The following is a 19,799-nucleotide window of genomic DNA, read 5'->3' as shown; positions in this document are numbered from 1 at the left end:
TTAGCTCTGGAGCAGGACCACTGATAGTAGAGGTTCTTGGTGGCATCTCTGTGTGGGCAGGAATGAGGAAGGGGGCCAACCACCCCAACTTTTGCACTGAAAGTCTTGTGTCCTCGGAAGTCTTTCAGTCCTGGGCAAACCTGGATGGCTGGTTACTCTAGTGATGAGACAAGGCCCAAGAATGGGGCAGTGGGGCAGAATTTTTAGCCTTAGCCCATGGAGGTGAAGAGAACTAGAGATGAGGTACAGAGCTGTTTTGGGGGACAATCAGTCTGTAAAATTTAAATCACTCAAAAAAGAAAATAAAAGAAAAAGACTTTTATAGTGCTCTGTTAGTCAAGGCTATGGTTTTTCCAGTGGTCATGTATGGATGCGAGAGTTGGACTGTGAAGAAAGCTAAGCGCCAAAGAATTGATGCTTTTGAACTGTGGTGTTGGAGAAGACTCTTGAGAGTCCCTTGGACTGCAAGGAGATCCAACCAGTCCATTCTGAAGGAGATCAGCCCTGGGTGTTCTTTGGAAGGACTGATGCTAAAGCTGAAACTCCAGTACTTTGGCCTCCTCATGCAAAGAGTTGACTCATTGGAAAAAACTCTGATGCTGGGAGGGATTGGGGGCAGGAGGAAAAGGGGACAACAGAGGATGAGATGGCTGGATGGCATCACTGACTCGATGGACGCGAGTTTGAGTGAACTCTGGGCGATGGTGATGGACAGGGAGGCCTGGCGTGCTGTGATTCATGGGGTCGCAAAGAGTTGAACACGACTGAGTGACTGAACTGAACTGAGCTGAACTGAGTCAAGAAATCAAATGCATCTGTAGCCCGTGTATGTCTTCCTGGGCAATCCTTGGTGGATGCGAACAGCTGGGGTCTGGCTGGCCCAGACACTCTCCCTGAGAGCCAGGGGAGCAGCTGAAAGCAAGGACTCAGAACATGGGGGTTGTTTTGGGGTGAAATGGATGTTGGGGGCCCCAAGTAATGCAGTCTGAAGCCAAACTATTCACAGCTATCTGATTTTTTTGTTTTTTAAAGTCACTCTCAGACTGTCTGTGTCTCCCACAGGGTAGGGGAGAGAATGGGTAGCAAAGCTGGGTTGAGGAGGACTTTGCTGACTACCCTGGTTTTTTGATCTGAGGGCAGGCTTCGGGAGCTGTGGCAAAGTCCAGAGGAACTCGACTAGGGTTGACGGTCTCAGCACCCATGTGGCCTGTTCAAGTTAGTCTTCCCTGGCTTTTAGGAAAAACACATGAACACACACTTGAGCAGGAACTTGTTTCTATCTCCCAGGGTACAGTATAAATACTCATGTGTCTCATGACCTTTTAAAAGGAACCTTAGCTCTCCTTTTGCTGAGAACCTACCCCAAGATGTTCTTTACTATTTATCTGTTGGATGGGAGAGTAGAGTGTGTTTGTTTGAGTCTTAATGGATTTGGGGATGATGCCCTCATTCCAGTAGATGCTAGAACAAGATCAGGGGTCTGACTTCTGCTGAATCTTATAGGCTGAGTGAGTGTGTTAGCTATTCAGTAAATATCTTTCTGAGTAAATATATTAACTAAGGGCTATAGGGCAGTGTTCTCAACTTGACTATACATTACAAGCACCTAGGGAACTTTAGCAATATCTCACTGTCCAGGCTTCACCCCATTCCTGTTGAGTTGGATCTTTGGGGATGAGACCCAGGCATCAGTATTTTAAAAATTCTCCGGGGGATCCTAATCTATAGCCATGTAGGAAATGTCTATCTTTGCTTGGGCTGTCATAACAAAATACCACAGAGTGGGTGGCTTACACAACAGAAACTAATTTTCTCACAATGTTGTAAGTGCTAGATCTGGGTTCCAGCTGATTTGAGTTTCTTGTGAGGGCTAGCTTACCAGTTTGCAGAAGGCCACCTTCTCCTTGTGTCCTTGCATGGTAGAGAAAGAGAACTCTGCTATTTATTTTTCTTCTTATAAGGGCCTCAGCCTAACTGTGAACTTCCAGATGTTCAAGCTGGTTTTAGAAAAAGGCAGAAGAACCAGATATCAAATTGCCAACATCCATTGAATCATCGAAAAAGCAAGAGAGTTCCAGAAAAAACATCTATGTCTGCTTTAGTGACTATGCCAAAGCCTTTGACTGTGTGGATCACAACAAACTGTAGAAAATTCTTCAAGAGATGGGAATACCAGACCACCTGACATGCCTGTTGAGAAATCTGTATGCAGGCCAGGAAGCAATAGTTAGAACTGGACATGGAACAGCAGAGTGTTTCCAAACTTGGAAAGAAGTACATCAAGGCTGTATACTGTCACCCTGCTTTTTAACTTATATGCAGAGTACATCATGAGAAATGCTGGGCTGGATGAAGCACAAGCTAGAATCAAGATTGCCAGGAGAAATATCAATAACCTCAGATATGCAGATGACACCACCCTTGTGGCAGAAAGTGAAGAAGAACTAAAGAGCCTCTTGATGAAAGTGAAAGAGGAGAGTGAAAAAGTTGGCTCAACACTCAACATTCAGAAAACTAAAATCATGGCATCTGGTCCCATCACTGCATGGCAAATAGATGGGGAAACAGTGAGAAACTTTATTTTGGGGGGCTGCAAAATCACTGCAGATGGTGACTGCAGCCATGATATTAAAAGACGCTTACTCCTTGGAAGAAAAGTTACAACCAACCTAGACAGCATATTAAAAAGCAGAGATATTACTTTGCCAACAAAGGTCCATCTAGTCAAGGCTGTGGTTTTTTCCAGTAGTCACGTATGGATGTGAGAGTTGGACTATAAAGAAAGCCAGGCATCCAAGAATTGATGCCTTTGGACTGTGGTGTTGGAGAAGACTCTTGAGAGTCCCTTGGACTGCAAGGAGATCCAACCAGTCCATCCTAAAGGAAATCAGTCCTGAATATTCATTGGAAGGACTGATGCTGGTGCTGAAACTCCAATACTTTGGCCATCTGATGTGAAGAATTGACTCATTGAAAAAGACCCTGATGCTGGGAAAGATTGAAGGCAGGAGAAGGGGGCGACAAAGGATGAGATGGTTGGATAGCATCACCAGTTCAATGGATATGTGCTTGGGCAAACTCCGGGAGATGGTGAGAAACAGGGAAGCCTGGTGTGCTGAAGTCCATGGGCTCATGAAGAGTTGGATACAACTTGGCAACCGAACAACAACAAAGGGTCCATGAAGTGGAGAGTAGCAGAAACTAAGGCTGGGGTTCCCTCAAAGGCCAGGCTGGGAAGTTTGGACTTACTTTGGCAGGCAGTGGAGAGCCATGCAAAGGCTTGAGCCTGGCCGTGGTCTGATTAAAGCACCGCTCTGGGGAGATGAGACCTTGGTGGTGGGATCCTGTGACTCAGAATGTCACCTTCTCTTCCAGGTGCTGCTCCCAGCCGCCAGCTTGCTACAGCTCATGGATGTTCGTCAGAACTGCTGTGACTTCCTGCAGTCTCAGTTGCATCCCACCAATTGCCTGGGCATCCGTGCCTTTGCAGACGTGCATACCTGCACCGACCTGCTGCAGCAGGCCAATGCTTACGCAGGTAATGGGGAACAGTGTAGCTGCACCTTTCCAAGCTGTGAATTTAATAACCTGGTCTGTGGTGGACTCCTCAAAGATTATGAGGCTAGTGTGTTCTACTGAGAAGCAGTTAGGATTTAGTCAAGGAGATAAGACACAGGTGGAAAGATAATTAACGATAGAGGAGTTCAGCTCAGTGCCAAGTGGAATATGACTAATTGCCAGATGAAAAGTTCAGACAGTAATTTTCACTAGAGAAGAGGAAGGAGATCTGAGAAGAGTTTGTGGGGGAAGAATAATTTGAACTTATGTCTTGAAATTATCTTTGTTTAGGAAAATTTCTATTTTGATCAAAGTGTTCTGTGAATACCATTTGAAAAGTCAAATACTGTTGCAAGTCTCATAATGATAAGAGTCTCCTGCTGTTTTTCCATACCAAGTCTTGCTCTCTAGAGCCACTCACTTGCCTTTCTGAAAGAATTAAAATACAGGTGCTGATTCAGCCAAAGGTTGCTTCATCTGACATTTACCTCTGTTTCTGTAAATAAAAGGTTATACGACTGGTTTGGGGTTTATTAGTTTTAGATGTTGTCTGTTGACTTCTCACAGAAGAATAACTGCGCTTTCACAGATGTCCCCTCATAGACATTCACTGTTCCCCTCTCTTTATTCTTCTAATATTTCTACAGCTGGGCTAAGTTATAATTGTTTTTTTATCAGAAAACTTTTGTTTTAATCAGTAAGGCAGTGACTAGATGCTTTTTCTTTTACACAGTATTATGATCACTAACTCTTACAAGACAGGTATGCTGAACAGTCTTCTCAGTACATCAGATAATCTGTTGAGCCCATTTTATTTTTCTTGGAGACATTCTCCTCACTAGAGCTTGTAATCCTGTGATTTTTATAGGGAGTAGTGATTTAAGGATGAAGGTCATGAGTGACCTAGGAAACAGGTCTGGTCATATGAATTGATAGAGCTGGTCATGGCTACCTCCTTCCCTTGCAGTAAAACCTCTCATTCTTCCCCTGCCCAAATGCTGGCATGGCTGCTGTCTGTTCTGTCTCCTGTCCAGGGAACCAATGTCTGGGAGTTAACTGGGGGCCTGCTAGCTGCTCACATGCCAGGTCCCTGCACTGTGTTAGCCCCTTGATCCACAAGTCAACAAGCATTTCTTCTGTTTTTCAACATCCTCTTTTTGCTCTGATCAAGACCCCAGGAGCCTATACAGACTCTCACTTCTTGAAGTCTGTTTCTGAGGACACAAATGGGACCAGACGTTAGGATGTCAATGATGATGATTTTTGTGAAGGGCATTCCCCAGTCTGCCTAATTCTGAATTCCTCTGACTCTTTCTGACCCTAATCCTTGACTCTCCTGTTTCTCTGCTGTCCCTCCTGTGCCTGTATTACCTGGCGTGATACCCTACCTCCTTTCTGTTCTCAGGGAGTGGTCACTAGTCCAGCCTTCTCTAGTCTAGCCGCTTTCTTGAGGGATGTGCACAGACTTTGCTTCAGCAAAAGTTGAAGGCTTAACTGAGGCCCAGGTCAGCGTGTGGACATTTCCTGGTGCAGAGGAGAAGGGAGAATGCTTAGATGCCAGGTGGTCTCTGTCTCCTCTCCCCAGGCCTCTCTATAGAGTGTGCATGCTTGCATCCAAACACAGCACGTCTCACACCCTTTTGTAGTTGGCTCATGAGGTCATCAGAGGTTTGGGCTGTGTATTGAACTCCCCATGTTTAACAGAGGCTCCTAGGTCTTGTGGCCTGGCTTTCCTCTACTTTCAGAATCCCTGTTTTCTCTCTTGCCCTTCTCCCTGTCTGATGGTGAGGCTCACCTGTGGGAGAGTAGGGAGGATGCGGTTTGGAGCACCGTGTGGTTTTGGTTCTCCCTGATCCTGAGGGCACGGTGATGTGGTCCGCAGCATCATGGGTGTGTGCTCTCCATGTGTGTGCAGGGTCATGGTGGATGACTCTCAGCTAGTGCTTACTGAACTTTCACTTTGGGTCACATCCCAGACTAAGCATTTTATGTTCATTTAAAGCATACAGTAGCTGAGGAAAGTAAAGCGCAGAGGGGTGAAGTCATTTGTTGGGGTTAGTTAGAAGAGACAGAGACAGGATTCAAACCCAGACAGTGTTTACTCCAGAGCTATGTTTATAACTACTCTGTTCTGTGGCTTCCAGGCCCAGCTTGGACACAGGGTGGCCCTGTGAATCAGAAACTGTGGAGTGTCGGTGGCTAGAGCTGGCATTTTCCATCGGAAGTGTGAACCTCAAAGTCTGTGCCATGCAGTTACCAGATTCCAACAACCAGACGGTATAGACAGATGGCCAGCTGTCTCTGCTGGATGCGGGGTGTTTAGTCATCTTGGGGTGGGGAAGTGAGGTGTGGATGTCTTCTCTTCCCTGTTGGGAGGCTGCCCCTCACGGCACGTGTGAGCCCTCCTCCTTCTCTGGCTCGGTCAGTGTGACTGCTGGCTGAGAGTCTCCTCCCTGTTGTGCAGGCCTTCTGGGGAACCTGGGACCAGCTCTGGGATAGCTTTCTTTGTAGCCCTCAGCTGTGTGCAATTGGGAAGATAAAAATCACATTTTTAAGGTGGCGTGGTAATACAGAGGTCATAAGACTATGATGAAGAGACATTAGAAGAAGCAGTGTGAAGTTATGGTTAATCTGTGCTTACTCCATCACACTCAGCCACTGCTGTGGGCCTGCTTTGTGTCTTTGGTTTTGCAACCCCTGAACTTAGATGGAGCCTGGCAGCTCTGCCATTGCTGCCTCCTGAGACAGAGCTGCTGTCTTGCCCATTTAAGTGTGGGCGTGTGGGTACTGACCAGAATCACACTCACAAGGGGCAGTGTTGGCCCCGTGTGGTTTCAGGCTTCCGTGGCTCCATGCCTCGAGTTAGGAGGTAGCTGAGCCCACAGACTACAAGGAGACCCTCCAGGTCAGAACCAGGGATCACACACACAAGCCAACACTTTGGAGCTGAGTGACCCGAGGCCTGTTTTCTTTTCTCTCAGATGGGAGGTTGCTCCTCCTGCTTTGTTTTCAGCATGGTTTAGAGGACTGGAGTCAGTGTGGGAGGGACAGGTAGGAGTGCCTCCTGCAGAAGTAGGTGCCACCATAGGGCCATGCCCTGGATCCTCCCTGCCGTTCATGCCATCTGTGGCAAGAGAGACTCAGAGCCCCACGGGACCTGGTGGAGAGACGGGACTCCTTGGGTCAACACCATGACCCCTGCTGAACACAGCATGCACTTTGCGGGAGAAGGACCCTTCCTGGAGCTTCTGATGGTGGCTCCTCTGTATACATACGCACAGCTGGGTATGTCTGCCTTGCACTCCTTCCCTATCTCTGGCCAGCTGGCCTCTGCCTTCGCCTGTCCACAACCCCAAACTGCCTCTGAATTCTGTTCATGCTCCTTCTCTAAAATGAACTTTCTGTTCTTATTATTGTTGCTATCTTAATGCACAACCACCTGTGATTATTTCAGGAAAGGCCCCATAGTCCTCCTCAGAGGGGGTCATGGGCAGCACCCTAGTGTACAGCTTCCCCCATCTCTCATCCCACATGTATATTTTCCAGCCAAAAAAATCTTAGTATATTCTGAACATCTTTCCATGTTAGCAGGCATATTTCTATACCACTATTTTTAAAACTTTAGAGAATGTATTCAATAAAAGCAACTTGTATCCATGATAAAACTTTCAAACAAGACCAAAGGTATGAAATACACGTTGATCTCTCAGGTCCTCTTAAGGGAGCCAGGGACTCTCTTGGATATCCCTACAAGATACGTATATATTACGCTTTTTAACTTACACAAATAGAAGACTTTTGTGCTCATTATACTTTTTTTTTTACCTTAGTGCAGTGTCTTGAAGCTCTTTCCAGACTCCTGCGGGTGGCTAGTCTGACTCTTTCTGTCTGTTGCATCACAGGGACGAACTATAATGAACTATAATTTAGGTAACCAGTCCTTTCTTAATGAACATTAATGTTACCAGTTTTTTTTTTCTTTTACATCAAATGCTTTAACAGGAATTCTTTTACATAATGTTTTGGAGTATACTCACTGGTATGTAAGTAACCGTGAAATTGTGCTTGTAGGGTGCCATCTTAGCATATAGCACAAAGTAGCTCGTAGAGAGTATGCATTAAAAGATACTGCCAAATTCTGTCTAAAAAGAGTAACTATTTTTAAGGTTGACAACTGCCTTCTGATTAGTCTTCAGCCCCCTGGAGAAGGAGGACACAGCGTGACTCGGGGCTGGAGCACCAGCTCTTTCCACCTAACTGCCTGGTTGATTTCCTGTTTGCAATGGGCCTATCTCTTCTTCCTGTGGCAGTCCCTTCTGCTTCCTCTGGGTCCAGTTTCCCCCTTAGGGTTATGCCCCCATATTTTTGCTGTGATATAAGTTATGCTGGGCTGGGGAAGGGTGAGTCCCATAGTTAAAAGCTGACTGGGCTGGAAAAGACCCTTACCCCTAGCTGCTGATGCCATAGTTCTGCTGAGTACCAGATAACTGAGAAAAGGACCCTCATATTTTCATAGCCTTTTTCTTATATCTCACTGTTATTGTTTCCAGGGACTGGTTAATCTTTAACTTCAGAGGCATGCGCCAAGGTTTATGGGGATTTTGTTGTTTGGTAATTGGATGACCATGCCTGGGCCATCAGCAGAGCTAGTTGGGAGGGGTATTAATGGGACCCTATTAATGAAATGGCAATTAAAATTCTTTGAACAATGTGTTTACATCAGCCTGCCAAAGCTGAGCTGAAACCACCCAGCCATGGGATGGAAAAACCATTGAATTTCACATGTTTGTGGAGAGAAATGGCCTTTTTTCGATTGATTGAGTCATTTAAGACCATGGAATGAAGTAATTAAACTAAGGACAGCAAAAAACTTTGACAAAGCACTTGAAAAAACACAACCCTCTGACTTAGTGAGGGTTATCTGGTGAAATTGCTGCCTCCAGCTTGGCATCATAAGATAATAATGATGGTGATGGTCACGGTGGAAGTTTCTGCCATTTCTGAATACTTGCAAGGTACCAGGTAAGGTGCTACACACTTCAAAACTGTAAGAGGTAGTTATTACTTTCTTAACTTAGAGATGAAGAAACGGAAACCTTGGAGCAGTTCAGTAACTTGCTCCAGATCACATAGTTTGTGAGTGGCAATGCCAGGATTCACGAAGAAGCTGCCTGACTCTGGGGCCTGTGCTCTGAGCCCACTGTTTATTTTCACAACTCCCCAGGCCAGTTCAGCCTCTCTGCTGTGGCCGCTGCCTCACTTCTGCCTCCCCTTGATTTTCTGCTTCTACCGTGAAGGTGGCAAATGAAGCATTCGTGTGGATGCAGGTCGTTTTTATCGTTAATTATTCTCCTTCTGGGAATTTTAGGAGATGTCCCTGTTCCTTCCATTCTCTGGAGAACAGGGAACTCTGTTGTTGAATCAACAACACTGCTAACTGGCCAGTTTTGATACAGCCCTTTGCTCTGTGTGTATGATAGCAAGGGGGAGGTACAGTACATACACTTTTGGAATTAAGTCAGCAGGGCAAGAGCTCTTATCCCACTATCCCAGGGAGAATGTAGGCAGTGAAATTTAGAGTCTGAGGGCTGGTGGTCGTGACCCTCGTGGGAAGTAGTCAGGTAGATCTGTGTTATTCTCTGTGGCAGCTGAGCTTTCTCCCTGGAGCAAAGAAACTATAGGCCCTGAAAGCCAAGCACTGATCAAGAAAGCTTACCTCTGCTCTCCAAAAATAGAGTAATAGAGGGAAGGAGAGAGAGATTTAAAGTAGCTCTGTTTTTTAAAAACCCTACTAAAATGTTTTGATTCTGTTTGTGTGTCTACCTTTCGTTAGCAAGTCCTGGGGCCTAATAAGTAGTTCCATTCAGAGACACTCACTCATACCTGTTTGCTGGGCCACTGGTCCGGGAATAACTGGGTTCATTTCATCTCTGCAGGTCAAAGAAGTCATAGATGAGTTATCACTTCCATTTGTTCTGGGCTTGTAGTTTAGATAAAAGCTGATCAAAGCTTTAGGCTTATTTCACCCCATCAAGAGGGAGGAATGGACTTGGGACTTGCTTGAGAGGTTGCCTGAGGCTTAGGAAGTCTTGAAGAAGCATGGGAATGGAAGCATGGTATTTTCAGAGCTCGATATCTGCAGACAGTAAGGATTCACATTCAAGCAAGACAGACTCAAATAAGACAGAGCCTCCCCTCATGGGGATCATAGTCCCAGTATGAGAGAAAGACCTCAGGTGATAAGATGGGTTGATGAGCACTGTTATTTTAATTTCCTATTTTGCTGACCTTGGGAACACAGAAGAATATCATGTCCTCTAGCCCGATAGGTGGGTTAGGGAAAGATTTCTATCCAAGGGTCTGAAATTTGAACCCAGGTCTGATGCCAAAAAGAAAATATAGTTAGATTCATATTTTCTTTCTCTCTCTGCAGTATCTATCTGCAGTATTCTTAGAATGTTCTGATGTCTATATCAATTTTACCAAAATGGCCTGCTCAGGACAGGCTTTTATTATTTTGGAAACTAAGATTCTTAAATCAGAATATTTGTTATTATTTATAGAGAGCATTAGTTTCTTTTTTTTGTGTATGTGTACAAGAAACCCACTTTAATTATGAAGATTCATAGTCAGTGAAAAGTAAAGATGGAGAAAACATCATGCCAACAGTAATCAAAAGAAAGCTGGAGAGCTATATAGATAGCATTAGTTTCAAAACCAGTCTCTACCACTTACCGCCATGTGATACTAAGATCATGACTTAGGCTTTCTGGCCCTCCATTTCTTCATCTGTAAAGTGGAGATATTGATATTCGCTTCAGCTGGGCTTTTGGAAGATGTAAGTGACATAATATACATAGAATACCTAGAATGTTAGCCATTTTAGGAAAAGCCCTTAATGTTGTCCAGGTCTGCTTCTTTGAAAAGACCCAGCCAGTGTCCCTTTCCTGGGAATGTGCCACCCAGTTTCTTATCCTTTCCACGATGGGAAGATATATTTGTGTTGTTTGGTGGGGAAAGGATTTATAATTGTCTGGTGCCCCTTGTCTTCTGCATAATTTCTCATCCAAATAGGCAGGAACAGTTCTGTTATGTTTCATTAATCAAAACTTGGACTTTTATTTTTTTTTTTTTTGCTGGAGAAAAAAATTATTACTTGCAGCAAGTAGGGAGAACACTGAGGATCTTTCCCAATGCAGTGTCTCCAAAACTTACATCTTAGACAGTGTTTGCTACTTGTAGTAAAGCCTGGTTAATTGGAACTCCTAACCATTCAAAAAAATGAAGATCATGGCATCCGGTCCCATCACTTCATGGGAAATAGATGGGGAAACAGTGGAAACAGTGTCAGACTTTATTTTTTGGGGCTCCAAAATCACTGCAGATGGTGACTGCAGCCATGAAATTAAAAGACGCTTACTCCTTGGAAGAAAAGTTATGGCCAACCTAGATAGCATATTCAAAAGCAGAGACATTACTTTGCTGACTAAGGTCTGTCTAGTCAAGGCTATGGTTTTTCCAGTAGTCATCTATGGATGTGAGAGTTGGACTGTGAAGAAAGCTGAGCACCGAAGAATTGATGTTTTGAACTGAGTTGTTGGAGAAGACTCTTGAGAGTCCCTTGAACTGGAAGGAGATCCAACCAGTCCATTCTGAAGGAGATCAACCCTGGGATTTCTTTGGAAGGAATGATGCTAAAGCTGAATCTCCAGTATTTTGGCCACCTCATATGAAGAGTTGACTCATTGGAAAAGACTTTGATGCTGGGAGGGATTGGGGGCAGGAGGAGAAGGGGACTACCGAGGATGAGATGGCTGGATGGCATCACTGACTGGATGGACGTGAGTCTGAGTGAACTCCAGGAGTTGGTGATGGACAGGGAGGCCTGGCGTGCTGCGATTTATGGGGTCACAAAGAGTCAGACACGACTGAGCGACTGAACTGAACTAACCAGATACTAATTAACTATTTTAGGGGGGTGGTTTGTTTGCACTCCTCCCTAAAGGGGAAAAAAGCAAGAGGATAAGAAATGTTTGGATAAGTTTAGATAAGATGAAAGTTTATTTTGGAGAATCCCCTTTCATGGGGGCTTGCCTGTGGTTCAAAGATCCTATGCCCTTGCACATTCCACCCGTCCCCCAAGATTGAGCCTTGTCTGCCTCTTCTACCTCCCAGGGAGCCTGGCACAGTTCTCCATACTTGGTGGAGGCTCTGTATGTATTTGTTAGATGAATGAAAATACAGCCTAGGCTCTAGCTAGACTGGGCTGTTGCTGTTTTCTAGATATGCTCTGAATTGGCCTTCTTTTATTGAATGTGGAGTGCATTTCCTGGCATGGCCCTGTGGACTTTGGGTTGAAGTCACTGGTGTCTTGTGTTACCCTTTTGTAAGCCAGTTGTCTCCTTCTAGACGCCAGCTCTACCTTCTTCCTTTTTGAAGAAACACTGCTTTTGGCCCATAACGTATGAACAGTTATTGAGCACTTGCAGTGGTCTCAGGAAATGGGAATTATTGTACATATATTTATCTAATGCCCATCTCACCTTTATGAGTTATGTGCTATTATTAGCTCCATTTAGTGGATGAGAAAACTCCAGCCTTAGGAAATTCAATACTTATATCACTAGAAAGTTTGTGGAACTCAATGGAATTAAAGTGGGATTCTGAGACCTTTGAGTCCACAGCCTCACTGGCAGGTCCTGCAGTCTCAAAGGATGACTGATGCTGTGGAAATGGCTTCTCCGTTGGCGAGCAGTGCTGCCCGCAGAACTGGGATTCGTAATGCAGGTACACGTGCATGTGGTATTTCTCCTTCATTTTTAAAGAGTTTCTTATAGATCTCAAGGTAGGCTAATACATGTTAGCATTTTTGAACTTCAGAACAACCTGGAGATCGAGGTCAGGCTTTATGGTCCCATTTTATGATTAATGAAGTCAGAGCCTGAAAAGAAGGGACTATAAGAGGTGGAGCTAGGTAAACCCAGGTCTTCTGACTGTTAGCCACAATTAGTCACTACGTTCTCCCTTAATACATTAACAGCAAAGCAAAAGAAACTTAAAAAAAATTCCCAAACAAGTGTTAAAAGCAGAAGCTGATTCTCAAAGTGTATCTTGTGGGAGCAGAGTGGGTTCTTTCCAGGAAGTGCCTGAGAAGAGAGCTGATCTGAGTCCAGAGTCTTCTGGGCAACTCCTGTTTCCCAGGAAACTGAGTTAGCCAGAGGAGCCTGTTCCTGTTTTTTTCTACCCTGTTGTGTCTTGAGTGTTGCTAACAGAAAGGGGTCTCCTCTGGGGCTCAGCCCTGTGTTCCAGGCTGAAAGGAGAAGGGAAGGAGTTTCTTTCTGGGCCCTTCTTTGTGTCCTGCTCATGCCTTGCAAATCTCCTTGGTCTCTGGGTGTGCCAGCCCTGAGTGAGAGAAGCTCCTGTCCAACACCTCCCTTGTTGTCTCCTCCCCACCAGACACTGCTTCCTGGGAGGATTTCTGAAGGGATTGCAGTGGGAGGTTCCAGATGGGCAAAGAAGCAGCCAACTGAAGTTGGGACCCAGACTCATGCTGCGATGCTCCAGGGTGTGGGAGATGGGGAAGTGCAGAGGGCTGACTACCTTCTGCTTTGCTTTATCTTTGAGTACTTCTTGTTTGTCCACCAAGTCATCTAGGATATGCATCATTGCACTTCCATTTTCTTCCTTTTCAAAACCCAAGTTTGTCTCTTGGCTTTCTGAGCTCTGAGGAAGAATTTCTTAAAGCTCAGAATTGTACTTCCTCACTTCCTCTTATACCTCCTCTTATTCTTTTCCCTCTTCTGAATGTTAGTTTTTTTTTTTTTTTTTCTATCAACCAAAGATAAAGGTGGGAAGACCAGGTATGGCTCTGGGACACAGAGATGTTGGCGTTGGCTGGCCTGCCTCCCCTGCTGAGCTCAGCCATGCTGGTCCCCAGGAACTCTCTGCCCTACACTTGGTCAGTTTTCCTATCTGCTGTTTCTTGTATGTTGTCAATGCATCTGGTGACTGGTCCAAAGACTTCTTGGGCCAGAAGAGTGTATAAGGAGAATCCTGTTACTTTCCAAGCCTCCAGGCCAAGAATGAATTCCCATCATCCAAAGAAATGGGATGTTCACTTTTATTTAAAAATCTTTAAGAATGGATACTTAAAAAGATAACTATAGTCTTAATATTCTGAAAATTAGATAGTTGAATCTCATACTTAAAATCTATGCTTTAACAAAAGATTTTTTTTCTATTAATGTGTAGAGGGGCAAGACCAACTTCTTATGTTGTGACAGTTGCTTCTATCTGTAACGGATCTGACTTTTAACTTTGTGTTGTTATGTACAAACATCCCTGAGCCTCAGGATGGGCAAGCTTTAACTGTGGTTTCAGTTATATTATTAAGCTAGTGGAGAGCAAGTGGGGAGCCTTTTTTGGCCAGTGAGAGATGGAAAAGATTATTTATAACTCAGACTTTGAGAGTAAAATATTGACATTTAGGAACTCTGGATGAAGGGTATATGGGAATTGTTTGGATCTGAAATTCAACATATAAAGCTCAAAATGATTTTTTACAAGAAATGGCTTAAACCTTAAGTTCTTTGTTTGATTTTTAAGAAGTTGATGAGTGTGATTAGCATGCTCCGATTTTATTTTCCTTGTGCAGCTGTGGGAGAGTTGATGTTTCAGCATGGCCTCCCAGACATGGTGGCACTCGGAATCTCATTCCAGGGACCAGCCAGACCAAGTTGGTGGGGGTGTGGGTGGGGCTTCTGGAATTATCCAAGAAGCTCTCAGGCTAGAGCAGGACTACCACAGAAGAAGGGGAAAGGTCTGGAGGGCAAAGAGCACAGGTGCTCCTGGGGTGATGGTGCAGGGTTGTGAGAACTGAGGAAGGAGCAAAGTCTGGGGCAAATGACAAAGGACCCTGTGACCTCCAGGGACTCTTGCACCTGGAGTTGTCAGCCCTTGGGCAGGTTCACCTTGAAGCAGCTTGCAAAACATGTTCTCAATTCCTTTCTCATCAGAGCATGGGAGGGAGGGAGACGTGGTTTTTATCTCCATTGTACGCGTGAGGAGAATGGTGCCACAGGACACAGCTCGTAAATGACATAGCCGGGACTTGAATCTAGATTCCTTCTTTCGGAAGTGCCTGCTCCTTCCCTGGCATCTCACTGCCTCTGTATTAGCAGGATGGTGGCCTGGGAGAATGTCAGGGTCAGAATTGTCCTTGGCATTTCCCTCATGTGGCCCTTGGGGCTTTGAGATTTATCTCGTTCTCATTGTCCCCAACTCCCCTCTATATTACAGCCTTGGAAGGCCTGGCTGCTGTGGACCATTCCCAGCAGTGGTCTTGGCAGCCATGTTGCCGCCACACCCGGACAGAAGCTTAGATGAGCCTTCTTGTGAACCAGAGATAACAGGCTTGACTTGGGCAGGAAGGGATGAACCCTTCTGCCAAGCTTCTAATGCTGACTTCCTACCAGAACCCCCAGAGACTTTGGCCATGCAGCAGTTCTGACCCACTTTTGTTTGCCTGCGTGGCAGGGGGCACCGTCTGCAGCTCTGCCAGCCTGTGCCTTGAGGGGAAATGAGCCCAGTTAAATAGGCAGGCCCCTGCGAAGTTTCTCTGCAGCGCCATTATTAATCTCATGGAGCATGGGAAAAATATAACCTCATAACTCTGCCCAATTTTCCTCTGTGATGATGTTCTGGAGAGAGGGTTACACAGGGGGATGCCTTTGCTGCTGAATTAAAAGGCTGGTTTCCCTCCAGCCAGGATGTCTACCTTTCTGTCTCCCTCCTGCCTCCCCCAGAGCTCCCTGGACTCTGCTCTGAATCCCACAGATTATCATGGCCTTGGTTCATGGATGGGCAGGAGTGTGTTATAAATTTGTTTTCTGAACTTATGCTTTTTTTCTTTTTGGAACAGAGCAGCACTTTCCAGAGGTGATGCTGGGGGAAGAATTTCTTAGCCTAAGTCTGGACCAGGTGTGCAGCTTGATATCCAGTGACAAGCTGACCGTTTCTTCAGAAGAGAAGGTATGGCATGGCGCTCTTTGAAACAGAAGCCTCTCTCATGAGGTGGTTGTGGGAAGGACTTGTGATTCAGTGAGATCTCTTTTCCAAATTAAAAAAAAAAGGTTTATATATCTTTTGTCCCTTAGAAAAGACTTTCTGGCCCATGATCACTATATATGTTTTATGGACACTTTAAAGAAGGCATAATGGTGATGATGATGATGGCTTCAAAGCTGCTTCCAATTCTTAAACCTTCACAGTTTGCCAAGCCCAATACTAAGTGCTTGATGTTCTTCAGCTCGTTCAGCCTTCACCTCAGCCCTGTGAGGCAGGCATCACTATTGTCCTCACATTACAGATAAGGAAGCAGACTCAGAGGCATTAACTATCTTGTTCAATGTCACTCGGTTGGTCTGCATGTCACTTAATCTTAACCACTGTCCCACATGGCCTCTTGTGAATATCCAGTATTCAAGCCACAACCAACCTTTGGGGAACATCTAATTCCAATAGGGAACTGGAATTTTTACTAAGGAAACTGAGCCCCACAGAGGGGTTAGGAACTGCTGGAAATCACAGTTAACTGGTTTACTGACTATGCCAAAGCCTTTGACAATAAACTGTGGAAAGTTCTGAAAGAGATGGGAATACCAGACCACCTGACCTGCCTCTTGAGAAACCTATATGCAGGTCAGGAAGCAATCGTTAGAACTGGACATGGAACAACAGACTGATTCCAAATAGGAAAAGGAGTACATCAAGGCTGTATATTGTCACCCTGCTTATTTAACTTATATGCAGAGTACATCATGAGAAAAGCTGGGCTGGAAGAAGCACAAGCTGGAATCAAGATTGCCGGGAGAAATATCAATCACCTCAGATATGCAGATGACACCACCCTTATGGCAGAAAGTGAAGAGGAACTAAAAGCCTCTCAATGAAAGTGAAAGAGGAGAGTGAAAAAGTTGGCTTAAAGCTCAACATTCAGAAAACTAAGATCATGTTATCCGGTCCCATCACTTCATGGCAAATAGATGGGGAAACAGTGTCAGACTTTATTTTTTTGGGCTCCCAAATCACTGCAGATGGTGATTGCAGCCATGAAATTAAAAGATGCTTACTCCTTGGAAGGAAAGTTATGACTAACCTAGATAGCATATTGAAAAGCAGAGACATTACTTTGCCAACAAACTTCCGTCTAGTCAAGGGTATGGTTTTACCAGTGGTCATGTATGGATGTGAGAGCTGGACTGTGAAGAAAGCTGAGCGCTGAAGAATTGATGCTTTTGAACTGTGGTGTTGGAGAAGACTCTTGAGAGTCCCTTGGACTGCAAGGAGATCCAACCAGTCCATTCTGAAGGAGATCAGCCCTGGGTGTTCTTTGGAAGGACTGATGCTAAAGCTGAAACTCCAGTACTTTGGCCACCTCATGCGAAGACCTGACTCATTGGAAAAGACTCTGATGCTGGGAGGGATTGGGGACAGGAGGAGAAGGGGACGACAGAGGATGCGATGGCTGGATGGCATCACCAACTCAATGGACGTGAATCTGAGTGAACTCTGGGAGTTGGGGATGGACAGGGAGGCCTGGTGTGCTGTAATTCATGTGATTGCAGAGTTGGACATGACTGAGCAACTGAACTGTACTGAACTGAATGGTAAAATAAACCATGGTGTTAACTGCATCTTTTCAGAAACAGAAACATGGCAATAGATATATACACTTAAAACTTGCCTGTGGTGGCTTTCATTTATTCATATGCTTACATATGAGTTGCTGTTTCTGTAGAATCAGTTTGGAGTGTATGTATTTTTCACATTAATGATGTTGTGTATCATATTTGGGTCTCAGAAATTATGTGTAACTTCAGAGTTATGCTTTTCAGAAAATATATTACTCATGGTATGTTTAAGGTTGGCCATGTAATTTTGAGGCTTATTAATGAATAGTGGGTTTTGCCTATATTTTCTCTTTCGCAAAACCCATAATTTTCCCCCCTTAATTGATTGCTTATTTCTGGAAATTTAATAGCTGGAAAAGCTTTGACAATTAGGTGCTTGTCATTTGAATGCTAGCCCTTTAAGCTTTGAAGATTCTGTAATCTGTTCCAGGAGATTTGGTGATTTCTACCCCTTTTAATCACATTGTGTGATAGGCATAATTTCTTACATGCACAATGGCTTTTTCTTGCAATATTGTGTTATAGCAAAATTTTTTGAGTGTATTCAAAGCAGTATCAGGGATCGTCAGTTAAGTTAAAATCCAGCTTTATGTAATGTTAGCATCTGCAGAAAATTCAGTTGCATTGACAATCAAATAACCTGTATTCAGCAAAATTCACACTTAAACAGCAGTATCAGTTATACCAGTTTTTTAGTTTACTTCTCTGCTTGCAGCCTGCAAGTTTCTTTCAACATATATTATAAAATACAGCCAGGTTTCAGATGTGTCTTACAACTATGCATCTTGAAATAGAGGAAATGTGGTATTTTACTATTAATGATGATTTTCAGTGTCTGTGGCTGGGCCCAGACAGCTTGTTTGCTGGAAGTTTGAAAGTATAGGTTCTTCAGCCAGAATAACTGAATTTGATCCTGGCTCCACTACTTTAACAAGCTGAGCGACCTTGAACAAGTTATCTCCTATCAGAACACATATACCATAATAATCAGGAATTTTGTCTGTCGTATGGTTACTGCTAGAGTGGCATCAGGTCCTTGTGTGCTGCGTGCTTAGTCGCTCATTCGTGTCTGACTCTTTCCAACCCCACAAACTGTAGCCCGCCAGGCTCCTCTGTCCATGGGGATTCTCCCAGCAAGAATACTGGAGTGGGTTGCCATGCCCTTCTCCAGGGGATCTTCCCAACCCAGGGACTGAACCCAGGTCTCCCACATTGCTGGTAGATTCTTTACTATCTGAGCCACCAGAGAAGCCCATCAGGTCCTTGGTAGATATAATAAATGTTTGTTGAATGAATGAATAAAAGAGCCCTTCTAAATCTCAGTTTTCTCATCTGTGAAAGGGGGGTTGATGATAGTATAGTATCTATCTTATGGTGGTGTTCTAGGGATGAAATGAGATGATACATGTACCCATTGATTGGGTCCTTTCTCAAGGGGAAGCTGTTCCCAGTCCCTGTGGTGGTCTGGGTGGTTGGCATGACCTGTGCCTGGTAGGAGCTAGGCTGGTAGCTGTCTTTTGGTCCATCTTCCCCAGCACCGTCTGGGCCTCTGCCAGAACTCAGATGCTGTTTTTCCTCATGAGCACTTGCTTTTGCCCAAGCCTCATCTCTTCTACTATGCTCAAGCTCCTTGAGGGCTATGAGGGCGCCTTAGCCATCTGTGTGTCACACACAGTCCTGACGCAGAGCCCTGGGAGGCGCTAGGAAGCGCTCAGCAGACATTTCCTGAACAAGTGACAAGGCAGACTGCGGTTGGACTCTGCCCTGGGCCAGCTGAGATTATGGGGACAATTTTAATATTTTTCTAGAGAATAAGGACAAATGTAGGAACTAGAGGTCAGACAGGGGCATGGATCTTTGCCATTTTCTCTCCTGTTTTTCCTCCTTGTAGTTTTTGTTTTTAAAATTCCTGTTATTTGAGAGAGGACAAATGGATGTGGTAGGGATCACAGAATCACTAGTTCTTTGTGATCATGCCCCCGCCCCCCATCCTTGCTCAGGTAGAGGAATGACGCAGAGAACAAGCCCCTCCTAGTCACCTGAGTCTTTCTGATGGGAGGTGTCTCAGTGGGGAGAGCTAATCCTGTGAGCAGATAGCCTGTTTCTTGCATCCCCTTGGAGACACAAAGTTCAACTCTCACCACATGCAGCCTTCTTGACCCAGGGGCAGGGTAAGCAAGCTTCTGGGACGCACAGACTGTGAGGAGAAGGGATATGACCAAGTTCTACTGCAGTTTGACCACTGAATTTCTGTGTACTAGACTTTTCTGAATCTTTGCTTTTTCAGCTGGTAAATATGTTTCTACTTCTCAAGATTTCCACTCCTTATGAAACTCTGTTGAGGCTTTTCAGAGTGTGAACTAACAGAGACCCACATTTCAGGTATAGGTCAGCAAGAAATTGGTTGGATCTCTTCAAAAAATTAGATTAGTGTCAAGTATGTGTTAGAAAGAGAAGTACAGATTTGTTTCTTTCTGCATGATCACATTTTATGTACTATTATCTCCTAAAACTATCATCAGGGGTCAAATTCTGATACTGTATTTCCTG

The 19,799-nt window shown here is 44.7% G+C and overlaps 1 protein-coding gene across 8 annotated transcripts in view; it reads left to right on the top strand.

The window, feature by feature from the left end:
• Positions 1-19,799, top strand: part of KLHL3 (kelch like family member 3) — a 130,485-nt gene that overhangs the window by 55,880 nt on the left and 54,806 nt on the right. For all 8 annotated transcript variants that reach the window (XM_060415762.1, XM_042250910.2, XM_060415763.1 and 5 more), the window contains 2 exons: positions 3,376-3,538; positions 15,479-15,588. In XM_060415762.1, the coding sequence (XP_060271745.1) occupies positions 3,376-3,538; positions 15,479-15,588 (273 nt within the window). The remainder of the gene's footprint in view (positions 1-3,375; positions 3,539-15,478; positions 15,589-19,799) is intronic.

The sequence above is a fragment of the Ovis aries genome, chromosome 5, assembly GCF_016772045.2.
Source record: "Ovis aries strain OAR_USU_Benz2616 breed Rambouillet chromosome 5, ARS-UI_Ramb_v3.0, whole genome shotgun sequence".
Lineage (NCBI taxonomy): Eukaryota > Metazoa > Chordata > Mammalia > Artiodactyla > Bovidae > Ovis > Ovis aries.
Note: the sequence above shows the minus strand (reverse complement) of the source record. Positions and strands in the feature narration are given on the sequence as shown.